At 44.6% G+C, this 22027-nt stretch overlaps 1 protein-coding gene and 1 pseudogene across 2 annotated transcripts in view; one reads left to right on the top strand and one right to left on the bottom strand.

Annotated features, from left to right (window-relative positions):
* NOX5 (NADPH oxidase 5) overlaps positions 1-8844 on the bottom strand; it is a 35746-nt gene extending 26902 nt beyond the window's left edge. Inside the window, exons 1-5 of one of the 2 annotated variants that reach the window (XM_077881658.1) lie at positions 8244-8844; positions 5595-5718; positions 4302-4452; positions 1634-1840; positions 1302-1512 (exon numbers count right to left, since the gene is read on the bottom strand). In XM_077881658.1, coding sequence (XP_077737784.1) covers positions 1302-1512; positions 1634-1840; positions 4302-4452; positions 5595-5718; positions 8244-8293 — 743 coding nt within the window. In that variant the 5' untranslated portion in view covers positions 8294-8844. The remainder of the gene's footprint in view (positions 1-1301; positions 1513-1633; positions 1841-4301; positions 4453-5594; positions 5719-8243) is intronic. The other variant, XM_077881659.1, reaches the window with a different exon arrangement.
* An 11555-nt stretch (positions 8845-20399) lies between these two features.
* On the top strand, positions 20400-20500 carry LOC144303688 (U6 spliceosomal RNA; annotated as a pseudogene).
* The last annotated feature ends 1527 nt before the right edge of the window (positions 20501-22027 follow it).

Raw genomic sequence — 22027 nt, 5'->3', positions numbered from 1 at the left:
CTCTCTCTCTCTCTCTCTGTGTGACTATCATAAATAAATAAAAATTAAAAAAAATAAAATCTAAAAAAAAAAAAAAAAGAAAGAAAGAATGGAAGGATCTGAGATATGTTGTGGTGGATAACCCACAAGTGAGTTAACACACTGAAAGAATCAACCGCGAGGGCTTGGAGTCAAACTTAGGTGTGTTGTTACCCTCTATTTTATTTTCTCCGCAGCCCTTACCTGTTTAGTGCCCCTCTAGTTTATGCGTCTGCTTATCGGCATTATAGACATTACCTATAAATCAGCCGTGCCTGCCCGACCACGTTGAATAAGTGTGTGCCTTTGCTAATTATTTGTGTGATCCTAGATAAGCTCCTTCAGGTGACGTGACTAATTTCCTTTTGGGCGTTGCTATAAAATGCACGGGTCTGTTCGTAAAAATGCCCAGCCAATAGTGGGTGCTTAACACTGTGAAGTTGATTCTGAAAAGACACTGAAAACGGAGGCTTGACAACAGTTGCCCCGCACTACAGACCTTTGTCCCCTCTGAGAAAGCGGGTCAGGCTGGACCTGGGCGGGCAGGATGCTGCCGGGCAGGGCAGGCTGCTGCGGGGCGGGGCTGGGCGGGGCTGAGCTGGACGCGGAGGGGCTGGGTGGGCGGGGCCAGGCAGGCTACAGCGGGGCGGGGCTGGGCGGGGCCAATCAAGATAGGCGGGGAGGGGGGCGGGTCCAGGCAGGCTGCTGCGGGGCGGGGCTGGGCGGGGAGGGCGAGGCAGGGGGTTTGGCGGGGCTGAGCAACGCGGAGGGGCTGGGTGGGCGGGGCCAGGCAGGCTGCGGAGGGGCTGGGCTGGGCGGGGCCAATCCGGATAGGCGGGGAGGGGGCGGGGCCAGGCAGGCTGCTGCGGGGCGGGGCTGGGCGGGGCCAAGCAGGAGAGGAGGGGGCTGGTGGGCGGGGCCGGGCCGGCTGCGGAGGGGCGAGGCTGGGCGGGGCCAATCAGGATAGGCGGGGAGGTGGGCGGGTCCAGGCAGGCTGCTGCGGGGCGGGGCTGGGCGGGGCCAAGCAGGACAGGAGGGGTGGGAATGGGCGGGGCCATGCGGGATGGGCGGGGCCGGGCAGGCTGCGGGATGGGCGGGGCTAGGCGGGCTGTTGCGGGGCGGGGCGGGGCGGGGCGGGGTGGGGTGGGGCGGGGCGGGGCGGGGCCAGGCAGGCTGCGGAGGGGCGGGGCTGGGCTGAGGGATCCCCGAGCGTTCAGACCAGCCTGCGCAGCTGGAGCGGCACCTGCACGCGGGCGGTACCCACGCGGGACGCAGAGCCGCACCTGATGGTCAGGTTCTCCATGACCCCGGGGAAGCGCTGCAGCTCGTCCCGCAGCTCGTCGAAGGTGATGGCGCCGTTGCAGTCCTTGTCGGCCGACTCGAAGAGCGCCAGCGTCAGCTGGTCCAGCTTCTCGTCGGGCAGCGAGATGGCGCTCTCGCGCATGCACGACCGCAGCACGGTGCGCAGCTCGTCCGCGTCGATGGAGCCGCTGCCTGTCCCAAGTGGGGATGCAGCCGAGTGAGGACTTGTGCCGGGCCCCACTCTGTACCTGCAGATCCCCCCCTGCCGTGCCCAGCCTTTGCGTGCGGTGGTGAACCTTCCCTATGCGCCCACCTCCGGTTTTCTGCCAACCAAGTCCCTTTTGGGGTATAGACCAGGCAGTCAAAGTACACAATGTCATCCTTGGCTCAGAAACGTTGCGTGGCTCCCTACTGTCCTGCTCAGCAGAGATAAACTCCTGCCCAAACATGGAGAATCTTAGTGCATGCCTTTCTCCAGAATCTACAGCCTCCTTTCTAAGTACTGAGCTTCCAAGACCATCTGCACAGAAGAGAACATTTGCTTGATTAATCTGTAAGGAGCTAGGTGCCCAGAGCCTCAATTATCCAGAGGCAAATTGTACATGGGTTGGTGGTGAAGGAAGTTCCCTTTTGTTCTCCAGCTTGTAGCAGAATTTGCTCTTCCATGTTGTCCTGAGAGGTCAGAGCTGGGTACCCACGTCTGGCCATGTGACCTTACATGCACATGAGGGTGTGATGGGAAAAGGAAGCCAAATCTACCCACTGAGATGAGATTGGGGGCGGGTTTTTTTTGTTTTTTTGTTTTTTGTTTTTGTATATATTTCCATTCTTCATAAGCAGCAGAGCCTGTGATTAATGAGTTCTTGGCGTGATTTGGTGCGGACACACTTGAGGTAGCTTCCTGTTTCTGCCCCTTACTAACTGATGGTGGGCTGTAAGTCCTATGGAAGTGAACCTTACTTTGCTCATCTATAAAATGGAGATAATAATTCGTCCCTTTCAGAACTGGCTCAAGAAAAAAAAAAAAAAAGAACTGGCTCAAGGACAATTGATAATTATAAAGCACTTATTGCAGTATCTGGAAAAAGGTAGTTGCATATACATGGAAAGTCGTATTGGTACCGTGATCACCATGAAGGCCCAAGCCAAAGTCCGTAATCACATGACAGGGAAGAGTCGAACGTACCACTCTCCCATCACATGTCCTGTCCTTCAGCTCGCCTGGTCAAGAGCCAGCACGCAACAGGTTTCTAACTGCAGCCAGAGCTCCAGTTCCTCCCCAGGTCCCTTCATATCCTCTCAGTGGTCCAGCTTTATTCACTCATTGGCTAATTTCAAATCCAGGATTCCTCTTCACTATTATTCTCATACACACATTCCTCTCCCTTGTCCTATTCCAGCAACCTAAACATATCCCATCCCTGAGTGAATCTAGCCACCTGTTCTCTCCCTTCCTGCACCAGGGCAGCTAATAGAACATTTTTGCAGAAAAGCACCCAAGAGAGCAGGAAGCTTTGATCCCCAGCCACAGCAAGGCCTTCAACTTGCCTACCAACCTTCTCCTGTATTCCTAGTGAGATCACTCTTGTATTGTCTGCAAGGACCACTTCTCACCTCTATGCGCATCCAATCCCTGCCTGGCTGTCAAAGAAAACAGAAGCCACTGGAAGGGAATGCCCTCTAGTTATACATCTCCTGCTCTTCCCTGCCTTCCTCCCCTCCACTGTCTGCAAGGAGAAGGTGAGTGTGCTGCTTCTCCTGTCACAAACCAACCTCTCGGGAGTGACCAAAGCTTGGTGGTCAGAAGGCAGTCAGTGAGGACTGTCCCATGGAGACTGGGAGGAAGATGTTTAGGTAGCAGGTATGGCCAACTGCCTATGTACCAGGGGAAGGAGGTCAATTTGAGGAGTGGGTTCCAGGAATGAGGTCTGGCTAGATTGAATCAGGTAGGACCGGGAGGTAAAGAAACCCCATAAGCCAGAGGGCCCTTCCCTGGGAGCAGGCCTGCAGCTAGGTAGAGCTTTTCAGGATGCAAATCCAGCCCAGTGACTTCTCTGCTCAACACTCTTCAGTGGCTCCCTGTGGCTGAGGCTGAGACTCCAAACTGAGACTCCAAACCTTGGAGACCTGTCCAGTCTCACTGGGTGCCTCTTTCTCATTGCAATACCTCTTCTTCTGATGATTCCAGGCCCTCAGAGATGCCTGATGCCATAGAGCAGCCAAAGATTTGAAAGCAGGACATTCATAGCAGTGTCATTTATAATGGAAAGAAAGAAAGAAAGAAAAGAAAGAGAAAGAAAGAAAGAAAGAAAGAAAGAAAGAAAGAAAGAAAGAAAGAAAGAAAGAAAGAAAGAAGGGAAAGAAAGAAAGAAAGAAAGAAAGAGTGCTGGGAAAGGGAGACAATGAAATTCTCCAGTTTGCTTGAATAAATAGTACTAAATAACAGGTGACACCTATAAAGGTGTGCTGAGCACTGTTCTGAATCTACATAAGTTAACTTAATCCTATCAGCCTCATGAGTGTACACTTTTATAACCATTATTCGCATGTAATAGGTAAAGAAACTGAGGCACAAAGGAGTTAAGTGACTTGCCAGAGGCTCCATGATTATTAAAAAGTGGTGGAGCTGAGATCTGAACTTTGGCAGCCTGACCTCCAAGTCAGAGATCTTAAGTCCGAGGCTGTGCTGCGTGGGACACAGGACACAGGGTCGCATATGTCGATATTGTGGAATAGGACGCAGCCACAGAAAGTGATGCTCTAAATACACTTGAGTTACCACTTCATACCCACTAGGGTGGCTACTGTTAAAAATCAAACAAACAAACAAACAAACAAAAAACAGAAATAGCAAGTGTGGCAAGGATGTGGAGAAATTGGAACCTTGTGCATGGCTGGTGGGAAGGTAAAACAGTGCAACCTCTATGAAGAGTAAGGCATTCCTGGAAAGATTAAAAACAGGACACCTCCAGAGTCCTTACCATCAACGTCGTACACCTGGAAGAGGAATTTGAGTTTGTCCATGGGGTTGCCGTGGATGAGCAGGGTCAGCGCCTCCAGCAGCTCCTGGAGGGTGATGGTGCCACTTCCATCAGAGTCAAACAGGGTGAAGAATCTCTCTGCAAAGAAGGACTGTGGCGGGGAGAAGACAGGAGACAGGCACCAGCTGGCTGTGGGGCCTGGATTAGAGGTCATGCAGGGGGTGTGCGCATGCGCCCTGGGGTGGTGGGCTCGAGGCAGGACCCCGGGGCTTGCACACACGGTGTGATTTACCACTTGGCCACACCAGGAGGTGGTGTCCACGGCCCATCCTGCTTGCCCAGAGCAAGTTTGGACTCCCGTGGAAGAACTATTCAGATCCCAGGAGAAGGATGGGCTTGTGTCTGGGCCTCTGGCCCCCTGCTAGTTCTCAACTTGGTCATTTATACAGGCTCTGTGTCCCCTGCACGCCGTCACCCTCATCAGCCATGCAGTCCAGACCCCTCAGCATGTGAAAAGGGTCAGAGGGCTGCGTCTGCAGGCTCCTTCCAGGTCCTGTCTTATCCCCTTGGGATGACCACAAGGGCCAAGGAAATCAGGAAGGTAGCTCTTAGAGGGCAGATGGTACTTGAATACTGGGATCATCCCTGTACTCATTGTTTAGGCTGCCTGTGGCCTACACTTAAGGCTTGCTCTTTCTTTTTCTTTCTCTCTCTCTCTTTCCCTTGGGAATGGTGTGGGAGTTTCGTGTATACAAATCATCAAGAAACTTATTTCTTGGAAGGAGGCTTATGGACATCACAGCATCTACTCTGCCCATGAGGCTGGTGGAAAATATGAGGCCAAATATATTTCTTAAGATCTGGCAAGGGGCACCTGGGAGGCTCAGTGGTTGAGCAACTGCCTTTGGATTGGGTCATGATCCTGGGGTCCTGGGATCAAGTCCCGCATCAGGCTCCCTTCATGGAGCCTGCTTCTCCCTCTGCCTGTGTCTCTGCCTCTCTGTGTCTCTCATGAATAAATAAATAAAATCTTAAAAAGAAAAAATCTGGTGAGCTACTGATATCTAACTTCACATGTCGTGTTGAAGATCCCAGGAGGCGTGGCCACCAGAGGGATGGAAGAGCATGAGCAGCAGACACAGAAACATTCTCTGATCCTGATCAGGGTGGGGCCATAAGCCCTGAGGACGCCCAGGGAGCCATCTTTCCCTCCTAGCGAGGTGCTGTGTCCCTGAGAGCCAGATTGCCCTTCCTTTATGAATGCAGGGCCCCACTTCCAGAGTAGACACTTGCCTCTTTGACATTCAGGGCTGTTTTGAATTGTTGCAGGTTGATCTCCCTGTCTTTTTCCGCAATGGTCTCAAACTGGTGTGTCACCCACTGAAGCCACTTGGCATCTTCCTCGGTACTCATGGTGCTGGGAGAAAAGGAGACAGGTTTATGGGTTTGAGGTGGTCAAGGGCTCCTGGTGGTTCCAGGACCTGTGCCTTCTTCTCACTATGGCCTCGGGCCTTCCATGGGTTGGATCAGCTTCGCCTGTGGGATGCAAGCCTCTGCAAGATTGCTTCTTTAAGTCCCTAAGTCCCTGTCTCTTTCTTCCATCTGGCATCAGCTAGCCTGGCCTCATGTGTCTTTAGGTTCTGGAATCATAGGGTCCCATGAGATGGAGCCCAGATTGTGGGCATAAGATCAGAGAGTGGCAAACTCTGGGAATGCAAGTAACATGATGACATTACTTCCCCACTTTGCATTCCAACAGCTCTTTACTGTTTTCCAAATATTTCCCACCCCCTACTTCATTTGGTCTCATAGCCTGGTGAGTCATGATGTTTTATAGGGAGGAAATAGATTCAGAGCAGCTGAGTATTTTAGCGAAATTTATTCAGCCAGTGAGAAAGGGAGAGAGAGAATTCAAATCCGAGGCCAGCGTGTTCTCCACCGTGTCCCAGAGACGCCACCCTCTGCTTCAACACTTCTAGTACAAGCCACACCAGGATTCAGACCTTGAGTCTTGACTCCCTGAGTCCAGGGCATATTCTTTGATGTCCCCAGGGTATCAGCTAACTAGCTCCCTCACAAACAAGCTTAACTATGCAATGACCTGAACAGAGGTGATAGTGATAAATGAGGATACCACTCTCTGTGGCATCAGAACCCAACAGACCAAACTTGAAGCTGTGAGTGAGGATTTATAAACGTTCCTCTGAGAGAGTGGCTTTGTATCCCATGAGTTCAATATAACCTTAAATGACTTAACTGCAGTCGATCCTCATTGCTCATTGTTTGTTGATCTCATATTCGTGAACTCACTTATTTGTTAAAACTTATTAGTAACCCCCAAACTTGCAGCATTTTCCCAGACATTGTGGACATGAACAAAGCAGTGATAAATTTGAGCTGCCTGATGTACATACACGTTCGCAGCTGAGATCAAACAAAGTGACCCTCTGCCTTCCTGTTTCAGCTCTCATACTATAAACAAGCGTCCTTTCCGTGATCTACAGAGTGCTGCAAATTTTGTATTTTGGGGCTTTTGATTGGTGATTTTTTTCTCCTTATTTATTTATTTTTTTCATTCTTAAAACATTTTTTTGGGAGGGGCTATGGTTGACACACAATGTTGTATTAGTTTCAGATGTAACTCTAGTTATGCTGTGCTCACAAGTGTAGCCACCTCTTCCCAGGCAACGTCGTTACACTATCATTGACTGCATTTCCCATGCTGTCTAAAAAAAAAAAAATAATAATGGTAAGACTCCCAATTTATTTTACAAAGCTAGCATTACTCAATCCCAATGAAGATAGTGTACAAAAAAGGAAAATTCTAGACAAGTGTAACTTATAGAGATCCAACACTCCAACTAAAATATAACCAACTAAATCCTGGAATTTACTTTAAAAAATAGTAATCCACCTTTATCAGGAAGGACTTTTTCCACATATACAAGGATAGTTCACTATCAAGAAATCTGTCAACCATCCTCTGCTGTCCCAACGGTGCAGTATCCAGAAGAGTAGCAGTCCCAAGCTGTGATATGTGCCTATCAGAAACAGGGAGAGCTTGCTAAAATGCCCACTCTGACTCACCAACTTTGCAATGGGACCCAGGAATCTGAGCATTTAACCAGCACCCTGGATGTTTGCGACCCCTGCCGGCTGGTCCAGGCTCACCCTTGAAGGTTAAACAGCCCCACTTACTTCACCTCTTAGGACCCACATGAAGGCATTCCACAATGCAGAGAGAACTCTGGAAAATGAGACTGTGTGTAAACACTAACCCGGGGAGAGTGGGGACAGGGTATCTGGTGTTCACCTCCCTCTTCTCAGAAATGTTAGTGTTTTGGGGCTGCAGAAGGAGAAGAAATTCTGGGAAGCTGGTGGAGAAGAGGCTGGAACAGCTGGTTGGAAGGAGGGAGGGAGGGCATGGGGGAGAAAAGGAGACGGAAGTCCTTGCAAGAAGCCAGGAATCTTCAGATTGCAGAGGTCTAGGGGAACAACGTGCTCCCCGGAGGCCAGAATTATCCTCAGGGACCAGGAGTTTAGGTCCAGGCTTGCTTTGCTCTAACTGAATCACTGGCCTGACTGTGCTATAGTTTGCTCATCTGCAACATGTGACAGGCATCCTTCCAACAAGGGCTGCTATGAGGATCAAATGAAATGCTATTTGGGAAGCGCAACTGGTAAGTACTGTACAAATGCTAGATATTGTCATTACTCTGACTAGGCCAATTCCTGATTTTCCAGATGTGAAAACAGGCCCAGAGAGGTCTGGTGACTTGCCCAAGGTTGCACAGCTTTCTAGCAACCAGGCAAGAGCAGAGCTCATGTCTCTTGACTTCTGTCCCAGGCAGAGTCATCCTTCATAGCTTCCCCTCCAAAGGCAGAGAACCCTTGCCTTTCTCTTCTCACTGGCATCGAAAGCTAGAGGAATGGGCCACTCACCCTCTGCAGCTTTCAAGGTCTGGCTGGGCTGGGTCTTCCAGCATGCTCATCCTTTTTCCCGTCTTCTAGACCGCAGGTCCCAGAGAGGTTGTGGTCTGAACAGCAGCCTGCGTTGTGAAGCCCACAGTTCACCTCTCCCCAGCTCCTCCTCTTCCTGACTTTCCTAAAGAGTTCACACCCACAGCCCCTTAATCATCCATATGCTGGCTAGTGGCTGACTTGGTCCAGAGAAATCTGAAGGTACAAGGATGGGGCAAGGATTTCACTGGAACGATGTTGGCCGGCTTCCATCTGACTGCATGTCTTCCATTTCCTCTTCCTCAGGGACACCAGCAGGTAGGAAATCCAAAAACGCACGGTGGAAAAAAAAAATCACCAATAATTCGGAGCAGGCTCTGCTCAGCCCTTAATGAGCCAAGGGAGACTTCATTAATCCTACTAATATTGATTGCCAACAGAAATGTTGAAGCACTCACTTTGAGCCGTGTGCACTCTGCTAAGGACTTTACCCATAGTGTTCAATTAATTATGTAACACAGCCCTGTTTGGTGGGCATTATTATCATCACTGCACCAAAGGAGAAAGTGGAACTCTGAAAGGTGAGTGACTTGTCCAGATGGCTGGACAGCCATGTTGGGCTGACTCTGGAGACTGTGCATTTAAATACATGGGGAGCAAAACTGAGTCCCAATTAATCCAGTAAAATGTATTAGACTTGTCCTATGGAGAGATTCCCAGTTCAAGGGACCCAGGAGGGAGGGAAGAAAGTGAGCCCTATTGGCCAAAAATCTATGAGAAATTATACAAAGGCTTAGATCAGGCCACACTGCAACTAAAATTTGAAGTGCTTTTCGCTTTTCATCCTGCCTGGCAAGACATCAGCCGAAGCTGATAACCCTGGACATCTGTTGCAGATTCAGACCCCCAAAGGGCGATTTTAGAGGTCTCTCACTAATTTCCAAAATGAAGGAAATAATAATTGCTTTGTTTTGTCTTAAAGCAGGCAGGTTGGTAGAAGAAATTTCTTCCAGGGCAGCCTGGGTGGCTCAGCGGTTCGAGTCCCAAATCGGGCTCCCTGCATGGAACCTGCTTCTCCCTCTGCCTCTCTCTCTCTCTCCCCTCTCTCTCTCTCTCTCTCTTTCTCTCTTTCTGTGTTTCTCATAAATAAATAAATAAATCTTAAAAAAATAAAATTATAAAAAAAGAAATTTCTTCCAATATATGGCCCTTGATGGGATACTTTAAAGGGCTCCTTGGATCGTAGTCCCACCTGGACTCCAGAGTCATTAGGGGCTCACCTGAAGCCCTTTTGTGGTCATCCACATACTCCTCTGCCCATAGGCTCAGCCAGTTCTCACTGGGCTAGTCCCAAGGCAGTGTAAGATTTGCAAAACTGGTGATCCCTTCTGGTGATCTCTGAAAAATCTCCTATTCCAACTTGGCATATTTCACTGGGTACCAATGATTTAAGACAGTGTCAGAGACAATGAAGAACATCTGGTTCTCTTTCAAGGGTGACTATTCCAGAGTTTGTGCTATAATGATATCATTTGACAACTTCAGTCCCATGATCTTGGCTTAGGTTTGACATGTTTTCCTTAGAATCAGGATTAGAGGGACGCCTGGGTGACTCAGTGGTTGAGCATCTGCCTGCCGCTCAGGGCATGATCCTGGGGTCCCGGGATAGAGTCCCACGTCAGGCTCCTTGCATGGAGCCTGCTTCTCCATCTGCCTGTATCTCTGCCTCTCTCTCTCTGGGTCTCTCATGAATAAACAAATAAAATCTTAAAAAAAAAAAAAAAGAATCAGGATTAGAAAGATTTTCAAGGTCACAGAGCTCAACCAACATTTTTTTTTTTTTTTTTTTAGCTTAAATCCCTCTTCTACCCTACCCCAACCAGACCTGGTGGTCAGCAGTGCTGACTTGCACACCTCCAGTCATGGGGTGCCCCCTTGCTTGGGAAGCACCAATTTGGGGGCGACTTTGACTATTCAGATTGTGTTCCTCATAGTGGAGTGAAGTGACTTCCATTAAGTGACTTCAGAAACTACATGTAGTAAAAGGAAAGTTCTTTTGAAGAAATAAGCAAAGCAGTAAGTATGATTTATGCTTTCATGTTGTGACCAGTTAAAGAAGGGAATGCAGAATGAGTAGAGGTGAGGCAAAGCTGTCTGAGTCCTACTGTCATGTTGATGATCTGTGCATGATTCTCTGTCTACCCCACTGGACTGTGAGCTCTGAAAGGTAAGGACTCTGGATCATTAATTTTGAATCCCAGGAAACTAACATGATGCTCAGCACCTGGTAGGCACCCCACGCATATCTGTGGCATGAGTAAACTGCCTCAGTTTGACAAGTATTTAGGAAATACCATGTGCCATATACCGTCTGGGTATGCAGAGCTGAGTAAAATAATCCAGCATGATCAAAGCAGATCCAGGATTGACAAGAAGAGAACCACAGGAGAACTTCCCAGTGGAAGTGATGGATCTGAGATGGGTTTTAGAGGGTGGATAGGAGTTTGCCAGGTAGAAAGCTAAAAGGACATTCAGAGCAACAGGAAGACCAAACAGAAAGGCATAAAGATGGGAATGCATTCCGTGTTCAAGAAACTATAAGCAGTTCAGTGTGACTAAACAATGATATAGGGAAGGACATGCTAGAAAGCAGAACTGGAGCCAGGAGCAGGAGTCAGACTATGAGGGGGTCTGATACAAGGTGAGCTAAAGATCTAGGCCATTGCCCTGGTTGCTGGGGAGCCAGTAAAACATGTAAAGCAATGGAGCAACATGATCACGTCCTTGGCAAAGTTCTGACAGATGAAAGTCCATTTGTCTCCTAATATCTGGAGAAGAGGCAAATATTTATTTATTTATTTATTTATTTATTTATTTATTTAATTTTTAAAAAAAGATTTTATTTATTCATGACAGACACACAGAGAGAGGGGCAGAGGCATGAGCAGAGGGAGAAGCAGGCTCCATGCAGGGAGCCCGACATGGGACTCGATCCGGGTCTCCAGGATCAAGCCCTGGGTGGAAGGCAGGCACCAAGCCGCTGAGCCACCAGGGATCCCAGATACAAATATTTAAGAGGAGGATGATAAACACTGTGAAAATGCATTTTTGAACATGCCTTTCTCCTCCTTTTTTTTTTTTAAAGAAGAGAAAGCTTTTCTTTTTTTGTTTTCGAAGATTTCATTTATTTATTCATGAGAAACACACACACACACAGAGGCAGAGACACAAGCACAGGGAGAAGCAGGCTGCATGCAGGGGGCCCAATGTGGGACTCAGATCCCAGGTCTCCAGGATCATGTCCTGGGCCGAAGGCGGCGCTAAACTGTTGAGCTGCCTGGGCTGCCTAACATGCCTTTCTTCTAACTAACATTTGGGAAGGATAGACGTTTTCTGCCAATTACATTTTTGGATGATTACAAAGCTTATAAACATTAATCATGGGAAAACATATAAAACCACAAAAAAAAAATTTAAAAATTGCTGTAATCCACCCACCTAGATAAAATCTCTGCTACAATTAAATGTTCCTTTCTAGTCACATGCAAAATGTGGCCCAGCATGGGATTCAGAGCAGAGTAGTTTCTGATGAACCTGTTTGCATGAGCTGGTTTGCCTTTTGAAAGGTGGCTAAATTGGCTAAGTGTCTACCTTCGACTTGGGTCATGATCCCGGGGTCCTGGGATTGAGCCCCACATTGGACCCCCTGCTCGGTGGGGAGCCTGCTTCTCCTCTGCCCCTCACCCTGCTCGTGCTCGCTCTCTCACACACATAAAGAAAAAAAGAAAGGTGAAATGCAATGGTTTCACTTATGTCAAGGGGTTTTAAAATGGAGTGGGGCTGCCAGGAAGGAGGCCTCATGCACATGTCGCCAAGTAGGACCAAGAACTTCTGAACTGGGCCAAACCACAAATATTCTAAGGACTGTCCGAACACCTGCAACTTGCTGCAATAAGAGACTTTGCTTAGGGGGAGCTTTAGCAACCAATTATATTCAGCCAAGTCTCATTTTCTGCCACCAGCGCCAATCAAAATTCTTTGTAAACAACATATACAAACATTCCCTTTTGTCTTTAAATTTCCTTGACTTTTGTTCCCAGGGAGGCCCTATTTGGGTTGCTGTGTGCATCTGTTTTCCCTGAATTGTAATTCTGAGAAACACAAATAAATGCTTTTGTTTTTCTTTCAGCTCAGCCTCTTTTCTGGGTCCACAGCCTTGTGGGACATACTTAGGATGGCACTGGGAAAGAGGAAGCAGAAAGCATGGGTCCGTGCTTCAGCCCTACCCTTGAACTCTGGTCTGAGGTCTCTGAAAAGAGAGATGTTCTGTCCACTTTTGTGGGGAATTCGGGTGGTTCTAATACCATTTGGACTTGGACATCTTGAATTTTTGGAGGATATTAGTCTCTGAGCAATGGGAAGAGATGCCCTTAAGTGGCTGCCAGGTGGTTAACATTTCCAGGAGCACTGGAGTGTCTGGATCTGAGCAGGCTAGCTTGTGAGCACATGTGATACTGAATGTCCCCTGGGAGAAATTCCTGGGGCAAAGTGGAAGTGAGGTAGGGAGGACAAGATCCCCAATCAGAAAAGGGTGGGCACAAATACTTATGTTACTTCCTTCACACCCACAAGCCAGAGTCAGAAAAGTAAGAAGCTGCAATTTGGGGCTTCTGGGTAAGATGGCCTGAAGTTCACTTTTTTAGGACCCTTCATCTGTACCACACAGAAAGTGATGGCAGATAAAATACTTTTAAAATTTTAAGGCAGTGCTCTGGTGGGGAGGGAAGGTGGAGACCTGGGAGTAGACAGCCTGGTCTGAGGGTCCTCTGGGCTTCATGGGGAGAGGCAGTTCCCCTTATTGGATTGCATTTGGGAGGGGTGGGCATGACTTCCAGGGGTGATAGACCTGGCGGGGGCCATTGAGCTGCCCCATTCACTAGCATAGGAATGGGGGCACTGGCTGAGGGCAATGAGCCTTGGTACTGGCATTCTACTGCACTTTGCCATAAACTTCAAGCTGCAGCAACATCTCGCAGCCAATTTCTGGGACAAACCGGTGGGTAGTAAGACCTTTCCCCAAGGGATTGGTGCTGGCATGGATCACTCAAATTTGGAGTTTTGGAACCCAGCTGAGCCTGAGCTAAAACACAAGAGTGCCCTGCCACCTGGCAGGCAGACAGCTCAGACACAGGCAGGGTGAAGGCAGGGATCTCATGGAGGCTGGGAACACAGAAGAGGTGATTGTGTGCTCTTTTATGAGGGCTTCCTGAAGGGTGGCAGGTACGGACTCCTCACTTTGGGAGAAGAGGGCTGGGCACCACCATATTTATCCTACTCATCAGCACCAATGGACTTCAGTGAGCAACATAGCAGCAGCCAGTGGAGGCCAGAGCCACTTACACCGAGCCCCACCCTCTTGCATCCTGCAGGCACATCTCCACTAGTGCAAGTCCACCAGAGAATCAGTGCAACAGACTCCTTCCCCAGAAGACCAGCACAACGCCTTGCTCACACCAAGTCTACTGATCACAGAGTGCCTCAAAGCTTCAGCTCTAGAGGAAATAGGATCTGGCTTCCTTTTAATTTTTATTATTATTATTACTTTAAATTTAATTGCTCTTTTATTTGTTTTTGTATTATTTGTATTATTTTTCATATTTTTAGACCTCGCTTACTTAACAAGCAGACTAAAACGTCACCTAGGATCGATCTTTCTTTCTTTCTTTCTTTCTCCTCCTGGACAAAATGACAAGACAGAGGAATTTACCCCAAAAGAAAGAACAGGAAGAAGTAATAGGTAAGGATTTAATCAGTGCAGATATAAGTAAAATGTTTCAACTAGAATTTAAAACAACAATTATAAGGATACTAGCTGGGCTTGAAAAAAAAACATAGAAGACACTAGAGAATCCAATCTAGTCAAGGTAAAATTTAAAATGCTATAACCAAGATGCAAATCCAAATGGATGCCATGACAATGAGGATGGATGAAGCAGAGGAACACATTAGTGATATAGAAGATAAAATTATGGAAAATAATGAAGCTGAGAAGAAGAGGGAAAGAAAAGTATTGGATCATAAATGTTGACTTAGGGAACTCAGCAACTACTTAAAACATATTAATGTTCATATCATCTCAGGAGTCTTCAGGAGTCCCAGAAGACGAAGAAAGAGAAAAGGGGCAGAAAATTTATTTGAGCAAATTATAGCTGAAAAATTCCCTAATCTGGAGAAGAAAAACAGGCATCAAAATCCAAGAAGCACAGAGAACTCCCATTATTTTTTTTAAAGATTTTATGTATTTATTCATGAGGGACACACAGAGAGAGGTAGAGACACAGGCAGAGGTAGAAGCAGGCTCCATGCAGGGAACCTGATGCAGGATTTGATCCTGGGACCCTGGGATCATGCCCTGAGCCAAATGCATACGCTCAACCTGCTGAGCCACCCAGGCATCCTGAGAACTCCCATTAAGTTAATCAAAAGCCAGCCATCACCAAGACATATAGTCAAATTTACAAAATACATAGATGAGGAAAGAATACTGAAAGCAGCAAGGGAGAAAAAGTCCTTAACCTATAAGGGAAGACAGATCAGGTCCACAGCAGATCTGTCCACAGAAACTTGGCAAGCAGGAAGAGAGTGGCATGGTATATTCACCATACTGAATGGGGGAAAATATACAGCCAAGAATACTTTTTTTCAGCAAGGCTGTTATTCAGAATAGTAGGAGACATAAAGAGTTTCCCAGACAAAGAAAAATTAAAGGAGTTCATGACCAGTAAACCAGCCTGGCAGGAAATATTAAAGGGGACTCTGAATGGGGAAAAAAGACCAAAAGCAACAAAGACTAGAAAGGAACAGAGAATGCCACCAGAAACACCAACTCTACAGATAACACAATGGCACTAAATTCATATCTCTCAATAATCACTCTGAGTATAAATGGACTAAGTGCTTCAATCAAAAGACATAGGGTATCAGAATGGATTTAAAAAAAAACAACAAGACTCATCTATATGCTACTTACAGGAGACTCATTTTAGAAAACTGCAGATTGAAAGTGAGGGGATGGAGAACACTCTGTCATGCTAATGGCTATTTAAAAACAGCCAGAGTAGCCATACTTATATCAGACAAAGTAGATTTTAAACCAAAGACTATAACAAGAGATGAAGAAGGACACTGTATCATAATTAAGGGATCTATCCATCAAGAAAATCTAACACTTGTAAATATTTATGTCCACAACTTGGGAGCACTGAAATATATGAATCAATTAATAACAAATATACAGATACTTATTGATAATAATACAATAATAGTAGGGGACTTATTGCAATGGATAGATCATCTAAGCAGAAAATGAGCAAGGAAACTTGGCTTTAAATAATACACTGAACCAGATGGACTTCACAGATCTGTTCAGAACATCTCATCCTAAAGCAGCAGAATACACATTCTTTTTGAGTGTACACGGAACATTCTCCAGAATAGATCACATATTAGGTCACAAATCAGCCCTCAACAAGTACAAAAACACTGAGATAATACCATGCATATTTTTCAACCAAAATACTATGAAACTTGAAATCAACCACAAGAAAAAAATTGGAAGTACTGAAAATCCATGGAAGTTAAAGAACATCCTACTAAAGAATGAGTGGATTAACCAAGAAATTAAAGAAGAAATAAAATAATACATGGAAGCAAGTGAATATGAAAACAAGATGGTTCAAAACCTTTGGGTTGCAGCAAAGACAGTCCTGAGAGGAAAATATATAGCAATTCAGGCCTACTTCAAGAAGCAAGAAGTCTCAAATACACAAACTAACCTCACTCCTAAGGGAGCTAGAAAAGGAACAGTGAGTGAAGTCTAAAGCCAGCAGAAGAAGGGAAATAATACAGAGTAGAGCAGAAATAAATGATATAGAAACAAACAAACAAAATAGTAGAACAGATCACTGGACCTAAGAGCTGGTTCTTTGAAATAATTAATAAAATTGATAACCCCCTAGCCAGACTTATCAAAAAGAAAAGAGAAATGACCCAAATAAATAAAATCACAAATGAAAGAGGAGATATTGCAACCAATACCACAGAAATACAAACAATTTAAGAAACTATTATGAAAAATTATACCTAACAAATTGGGCAATCTAGAAGAAATGGACAAATTCCTAGAAATATACAAACTACCAAGGCTGAAACAGGAAGAAATAGAAAATTTAAATAGACCCATAACAAGGAAAGAAGTTGAACCAGTAATCAAAAACCTCCCAACACACAAAGTCTGGGTCCAGATGTCTTCTCAGGGAAATTCTACACACTTAAATAAGAGGTAATACCTAGTCTTCTCAAATTATTCAAAAAAATAGAAATGGAAAGCTCCCAAACTGCTTCTTCAAGGCCAGCATTACCTTGATTCCAAAACCAAAGACCCCACTAAAAAGGAGAATTATAGGCCAATATCCCTAATGAGCATGGATGTAAAAATTCTCAACCAGATACTGACAAATAGAATCCCACAGAACATCTAAAGTCTTACTCACCATGATCAAGTGGGATTTATTCCTGGGCTGCAGGGGTGGTTCTATTTGCAAATTAATCAACACAACATGATACACGACATTAATAAAAGGAGGAATAAGAACCGTATATTCCCAATAGATGCAGAAAAAGCATTGGAGGGCAGCCTGAGTGGCTCAGTGGTTTAGCACTGCCTTCAGCCCAGGGTCTGATCCTGGAGACCTGGGATCGAGTCCCGCGTCGGGCTTTCTGCATGGAGCCTGCTTCTCCCTCTGCCTGTGTCTCTGCCTCTCTTTCTCTCTGTGTCTCTCATGAATAAATAAGTAAAAATCTTAAAAGAAAGCAGTGAATAAAATACAGCATCCATTCTTGACAAAAACCCTCAACAAAATAGGTATAGATGGAATATACATCAACATCATAAAGGCCAGATACAAAAGACCCACAGTTAATATCACCCCTCTGAGAGCTTTTCCTCTATGGACAAGAATAAGACAGGGATGTCCACTCTCACCATTACTATTTAATATAGTACTGGAAGTCTTAGCCTCAGCAATCAGATAACAAAAAAATAAAAGGCATCCAAGTCAGAAAGGAAGAAGTCAAACTTTCACTATTTGCAGATGACATGATACTCTATGTAGAAAACCCAAAGGCCTCCACCAAAAATTTTTTTAGGACTGATACATGAATTTAGCAAAGTCTCAGGATATAAGATCAATGTACAGAAAGCTGTCGCATTTCTATATACCAATAATGAAACAGCAGAAAGAGAAATCAAGGAATTGATCCCATTTACAATTACGCCAAAATTCATATGATACCTAGGAATAAAACTAACCAAAGAGATAAAAGATCTGTACTCCAAAAACTATAAAACACTGATGGAAGAAACTGAAGAGGTCACAAAGAAATGGAAAGATGTTCCATGCTCATGGATTGAAAGAACTAATATTGTTAAAATGTCTGTATTACTAAAGCAATCTACAGATTTAAAGCAATCTCTATCAAAATACCAACAACATTTTTCATAGAGCTAGAACAAATAATCCTAAAATTTGTATGGAACCACAAAAGACTCCAAATAGCCAAAGCAATCTTGGAAAAGGGAAGTGAAGCTGGAAGCATCACAATTCTGGACTTCAAGTTACATTACAAGGCTATAGTGATCAAGACAGTATGGTACTGGCACAAAAAGAGGCACACAGATCAATGGAACAAAATAGAGAGCCCAGAAATGGACCCACAACTGTATGGTCTACCAACCTTCAACAAAGCAGAAAAGAATATCCAGGGGTAAAAAGATAGTTTATTCAACAAATGGTGTTGGGAAACTGGACATCCATGGGCAGAAGAATGAAACTGGACCACTTTCTTACACCATACACAAAAAATAAATTCAAAATGGATAAAAGCCCTAAATGTGAGATAGGAAACCATCAAGATCCTAGAGTAAAACACAGGTGCAGCATCTTTGATCTTGGCCATAGCAACTTCTTACTAGACATGTCACCAGAGGCAGGGGAAACAAAAGAACTAGAACTGGGACTTCATCAAGATAAAAAGCTTCTGCAAAGTGAAGGAAACATCAAAACTAAAAGGCGGCCTATGGAATGGGAGAAGATAATTGCAAATGACATATCTGATAAAGGGTTATTATCTAAAATTGATAAAGAACTCATCCAACTCAATACCCCAAAAAACAAGTCATCCAGTTAAGAAATGAGCAGAAGACATGGACATTTTTCCAAAGAAGACATCCAGATGGCTAACACAGATGAAAAGGAGTTCAACATCATTCATCATCAGGAAAATACAAATCAAAACCACAATCAGATACCACCTCACACCTTCAGAATGGCTAAAATTAACAACACAGGAAACAACAGGTATTGGTGAGGATGCAGAGAAAGGAGAATCCTCATGCAGTGTTGTATGCAAACTGGTACAACCACTCTGGAAAACAGTATGGCAGTTCTTCAGAAAGTTAGAAATAGAACTACTCCTACAATTCAGCAACTGCACTACTCTGTATTTACCCAAAGGATCCAAAAAAATACCTCATGTTATAGCAGCATTATCTACAATAGCCAAACTATGGAAAGAGCCCAAATGTCCATTGACTGATGAATGGATAAAGAAGAAGTGGCGTGTATATATATTATATCAATATGTATATATATATACACATTACTCAGCCATTAAAAAGAATGAAATTTTGCCAGTTGCAATGATGTGGTTGGAGCTAGAGTATATCATGCTAAGAGAAATAAGTCAGACAGAGAAAGACAAATACCATATGATTTTCCGATTGACATTTCACTCCGCCTAATACCCTCCAAACATTATATGGTCTCATTCATTTGGGGAATATAAAAATTAGTGAAAGGGAATAAAGGGAAAGGAGAGAAAATGAGTGAAAATATCAGTGAGGGTACAAAACATGAGAGACACCTAACTCAAGGGGTAGTGGAAGGGGAAGTGGGCGGGGAGTTGGGGTGACTGGGTGTTGGGCAATGAGGGGGGCACTTGGCGGGATGAGCACTGGGTGTTATGCTATATGTTGGCAAATTGAACTCCAATAAAAAAATTTTTAAAAATACCATATGATTTCACTCATATGTGGAATTTAAGAAACAAACATAAACATATGGTGGTGGGGGGGATAGAGAGAGAGAAGGAAACAAAGCATAAGAGACTCTTAATAGAGAACAAACTGAAGACTGATAGAGGAAGGTGGGTGAGGGGTTTGGGATAGAAGAGTGATGGGTATTTTTTAAGATTTTATTTATTTATGCATGAGAGACACAGAGAGAGGCAGAGACATAGGCAGAGGGAGAAGCAGGCTCCCTGTGAGGATCCTGATGCAGGACTCAATCCCAGGACCCCAGGATCACATCCTGAGCCAAAAGCAGAGACTCAACCACTAAGCCACCCAGGTGCCCCAAGTGATGGGTATCAAGGAGAGCATTTGTTATGAGAGTGTTAACACGTAAGTGATGGACCACCGAATTCTACTCCTGAAACCAATATTGTACTGTATGTTGACTAACTTAAATAAAAATTTGAAAAAAAGACATAAAGATAAAAATTTAAAAGACCAGCTGCCATCAAAAACAAGATAAACATCTCTGTTGACCATAGATGAAACGGAAATACACAAGGGCTGTAAAGTGGAAGCCCCAGTCCTGCTCAGTTCTGGGTGCAGAGGCTTCTAAGAACTCTGCTCCTGGGAAAGGATGTGAGCCTCCAGCGGAGGGAGTCCTGATTATGGGACAGGGCTGAAAAAAGCTGTGACTGACCATTGCCTAGGACTGAGTTATATTTTGTATTTAGGAGAAAAAGAGGAGTTGACATAGCCTCCTTGCCCAGACCTGGACCAGGCCAACACCTGTTTGGTGACTGCACTCACAATGTCCTCCCTAGGCCACCAAGACCAGTATTAAATTAGGGGAGCTCAGAAAGCTAGATGGAAGCAACCATGAAACTTTTAGAGAAAGATCAAGCATGAACACACACACACACACACACACACACACACACACACACACCATTCAAGGTGAGCCAAGAAGCTGGTCTTCCAGAAGACCCAAAAAGAGTGAATGCTCAGTGCTTGCTTGGGCAGCACATATACTAAAATTGGAACGATACAGAGAAGATGGCCCCCGAGCAAGGATCACATACAAATTCATGAAGTGTTTCATATTTTTAAAATTAGGAAAAAAATAAAATTAGACAGGAAGACAAACTATGAGAGACTCCAAACTCTGGGAAACAAACAAAGGGTTGCAAAAGGGAAGGTAGGTGGTGGGATAGGATAACTGGGTGATGGGCATTAAGGAGGACATACGATGAGTTGAGCACTGGGTGTTATACTTTATGTTGGAAAACTGAATTTAAATACAATTAAAAAAACACTTCATTTTATAACTGCAAAAAAAAATGAATGAATGCTAAGAAGACAGCCATTCAAACCAATAATAGGGAGAAATCATTCTTTAAGCATATGTAGAGTCTTTAAAGAGAGAAAAGAAAGAAAACCACCCATTAAAAAGAAAAGACATTTAGAAATAAAAATGTGCAGAAAGCAAACCAGTTTTAGCTGGAGTGAAGAAAACCCAGTTAGAAATATGGAGAATAATATGGTTATTATAATTTTAAAATAATTCAATCAATAGGATAAAATTTAAACTAGAAAGAGTTGAAGAGTGAATGCACATTCTCTAAGACAGCATGGAATCACTCACTTGAAATAATTCTATAGCTTTTTTCCACTTACCAACATATTCTAAGCATTTCTAATATTATTAAATATAAATATTAATTTATAAAAATTAAATATAAATATAAATGTGTTGGAATGTTGTAAACTAGTGCTCTATGTCTGGACTTTTTGATTTTCCTATATTTATTCCATTATTGTAAACAAGTTTCTGAAAAATCTTGTGATTCATTCTTTGCCTGAACTTCCAGATGGTGTCTCTCAATTGGATTCTCAAGAGAGGAACTGCTGGGTAAAACTTCTACACTTCCTGAAGCCTTTTGATAAAGCCAAATTGCTTCCCCAAAATCTCAAACCAGTTTTCTTTCCCATCCGTGTTTTCAGAGAACGCCTCTTTCAGCAAACACTTGTGAATAGTAGAGGTTATTCTTTAAAATACTGGTCCATCAGGCAAAAAAAAAAAAAAAAAAAAAAAAAAAGATATTTTGCAGTTCCTTTTCTAAAAAAATATTTTATTTATTCATGAGGGACACAGAGATAGAGGCAGGGACACAGGCAGAGGGAGAAACAGGCTCCATGTGGGAACCTGATGCTGGACTCGATCTCAGGACCCCAGGATCACCGCCCTGAGCCATAGGCAGACACTCAACCACTGAGGCACCCGATACTTTGCAGTTCTTATTCACCTTTGTCGGATTAGTGAAGTGAAATGTCACCATGGGAAGAAAAATCATGAAATCCTCTTTTCCTCACTTCTCAGATGAATTGGGGCATGTTTTCCTCTGGGCGGGGGACACTGAGCTTCTTTTCTAAAGTCATGCTCCCAACTGGTGGTTTTTGGAATAGAGTGCTCTTTTTCCACATTTTTTAAAATCAAAGGCATGACATATTTTCACTCTATCACTATGGCAGATTGTTTGTTGCTTCTGGGGTGTGATTCTAAGTCCTGAGTCTATAGCCTGTGACTTTCCCCTGCTTGCTGGAGGATGGAGACTGCGCTATGGCCGCTTTCCTC

Source organism: Canis aureus, chromosome 32 (assembly GCF_053574225.1).
Source record: "Canis aureus isolate CA01 chromosome 32, VMU_Caureus_v.1.0, whole genome shotgun sequence".
Lineage (NCBI taxonomy): Eukaryota > Metazoa > Chordata > Mammalia > Carnivora > Canidae > Canis > Canis aureus.
The sequence above is the reverse complement of the archived record's forward strand: the minus strand, read 5'-3'. Positions and strand labels throughout refer to the sequence as shown.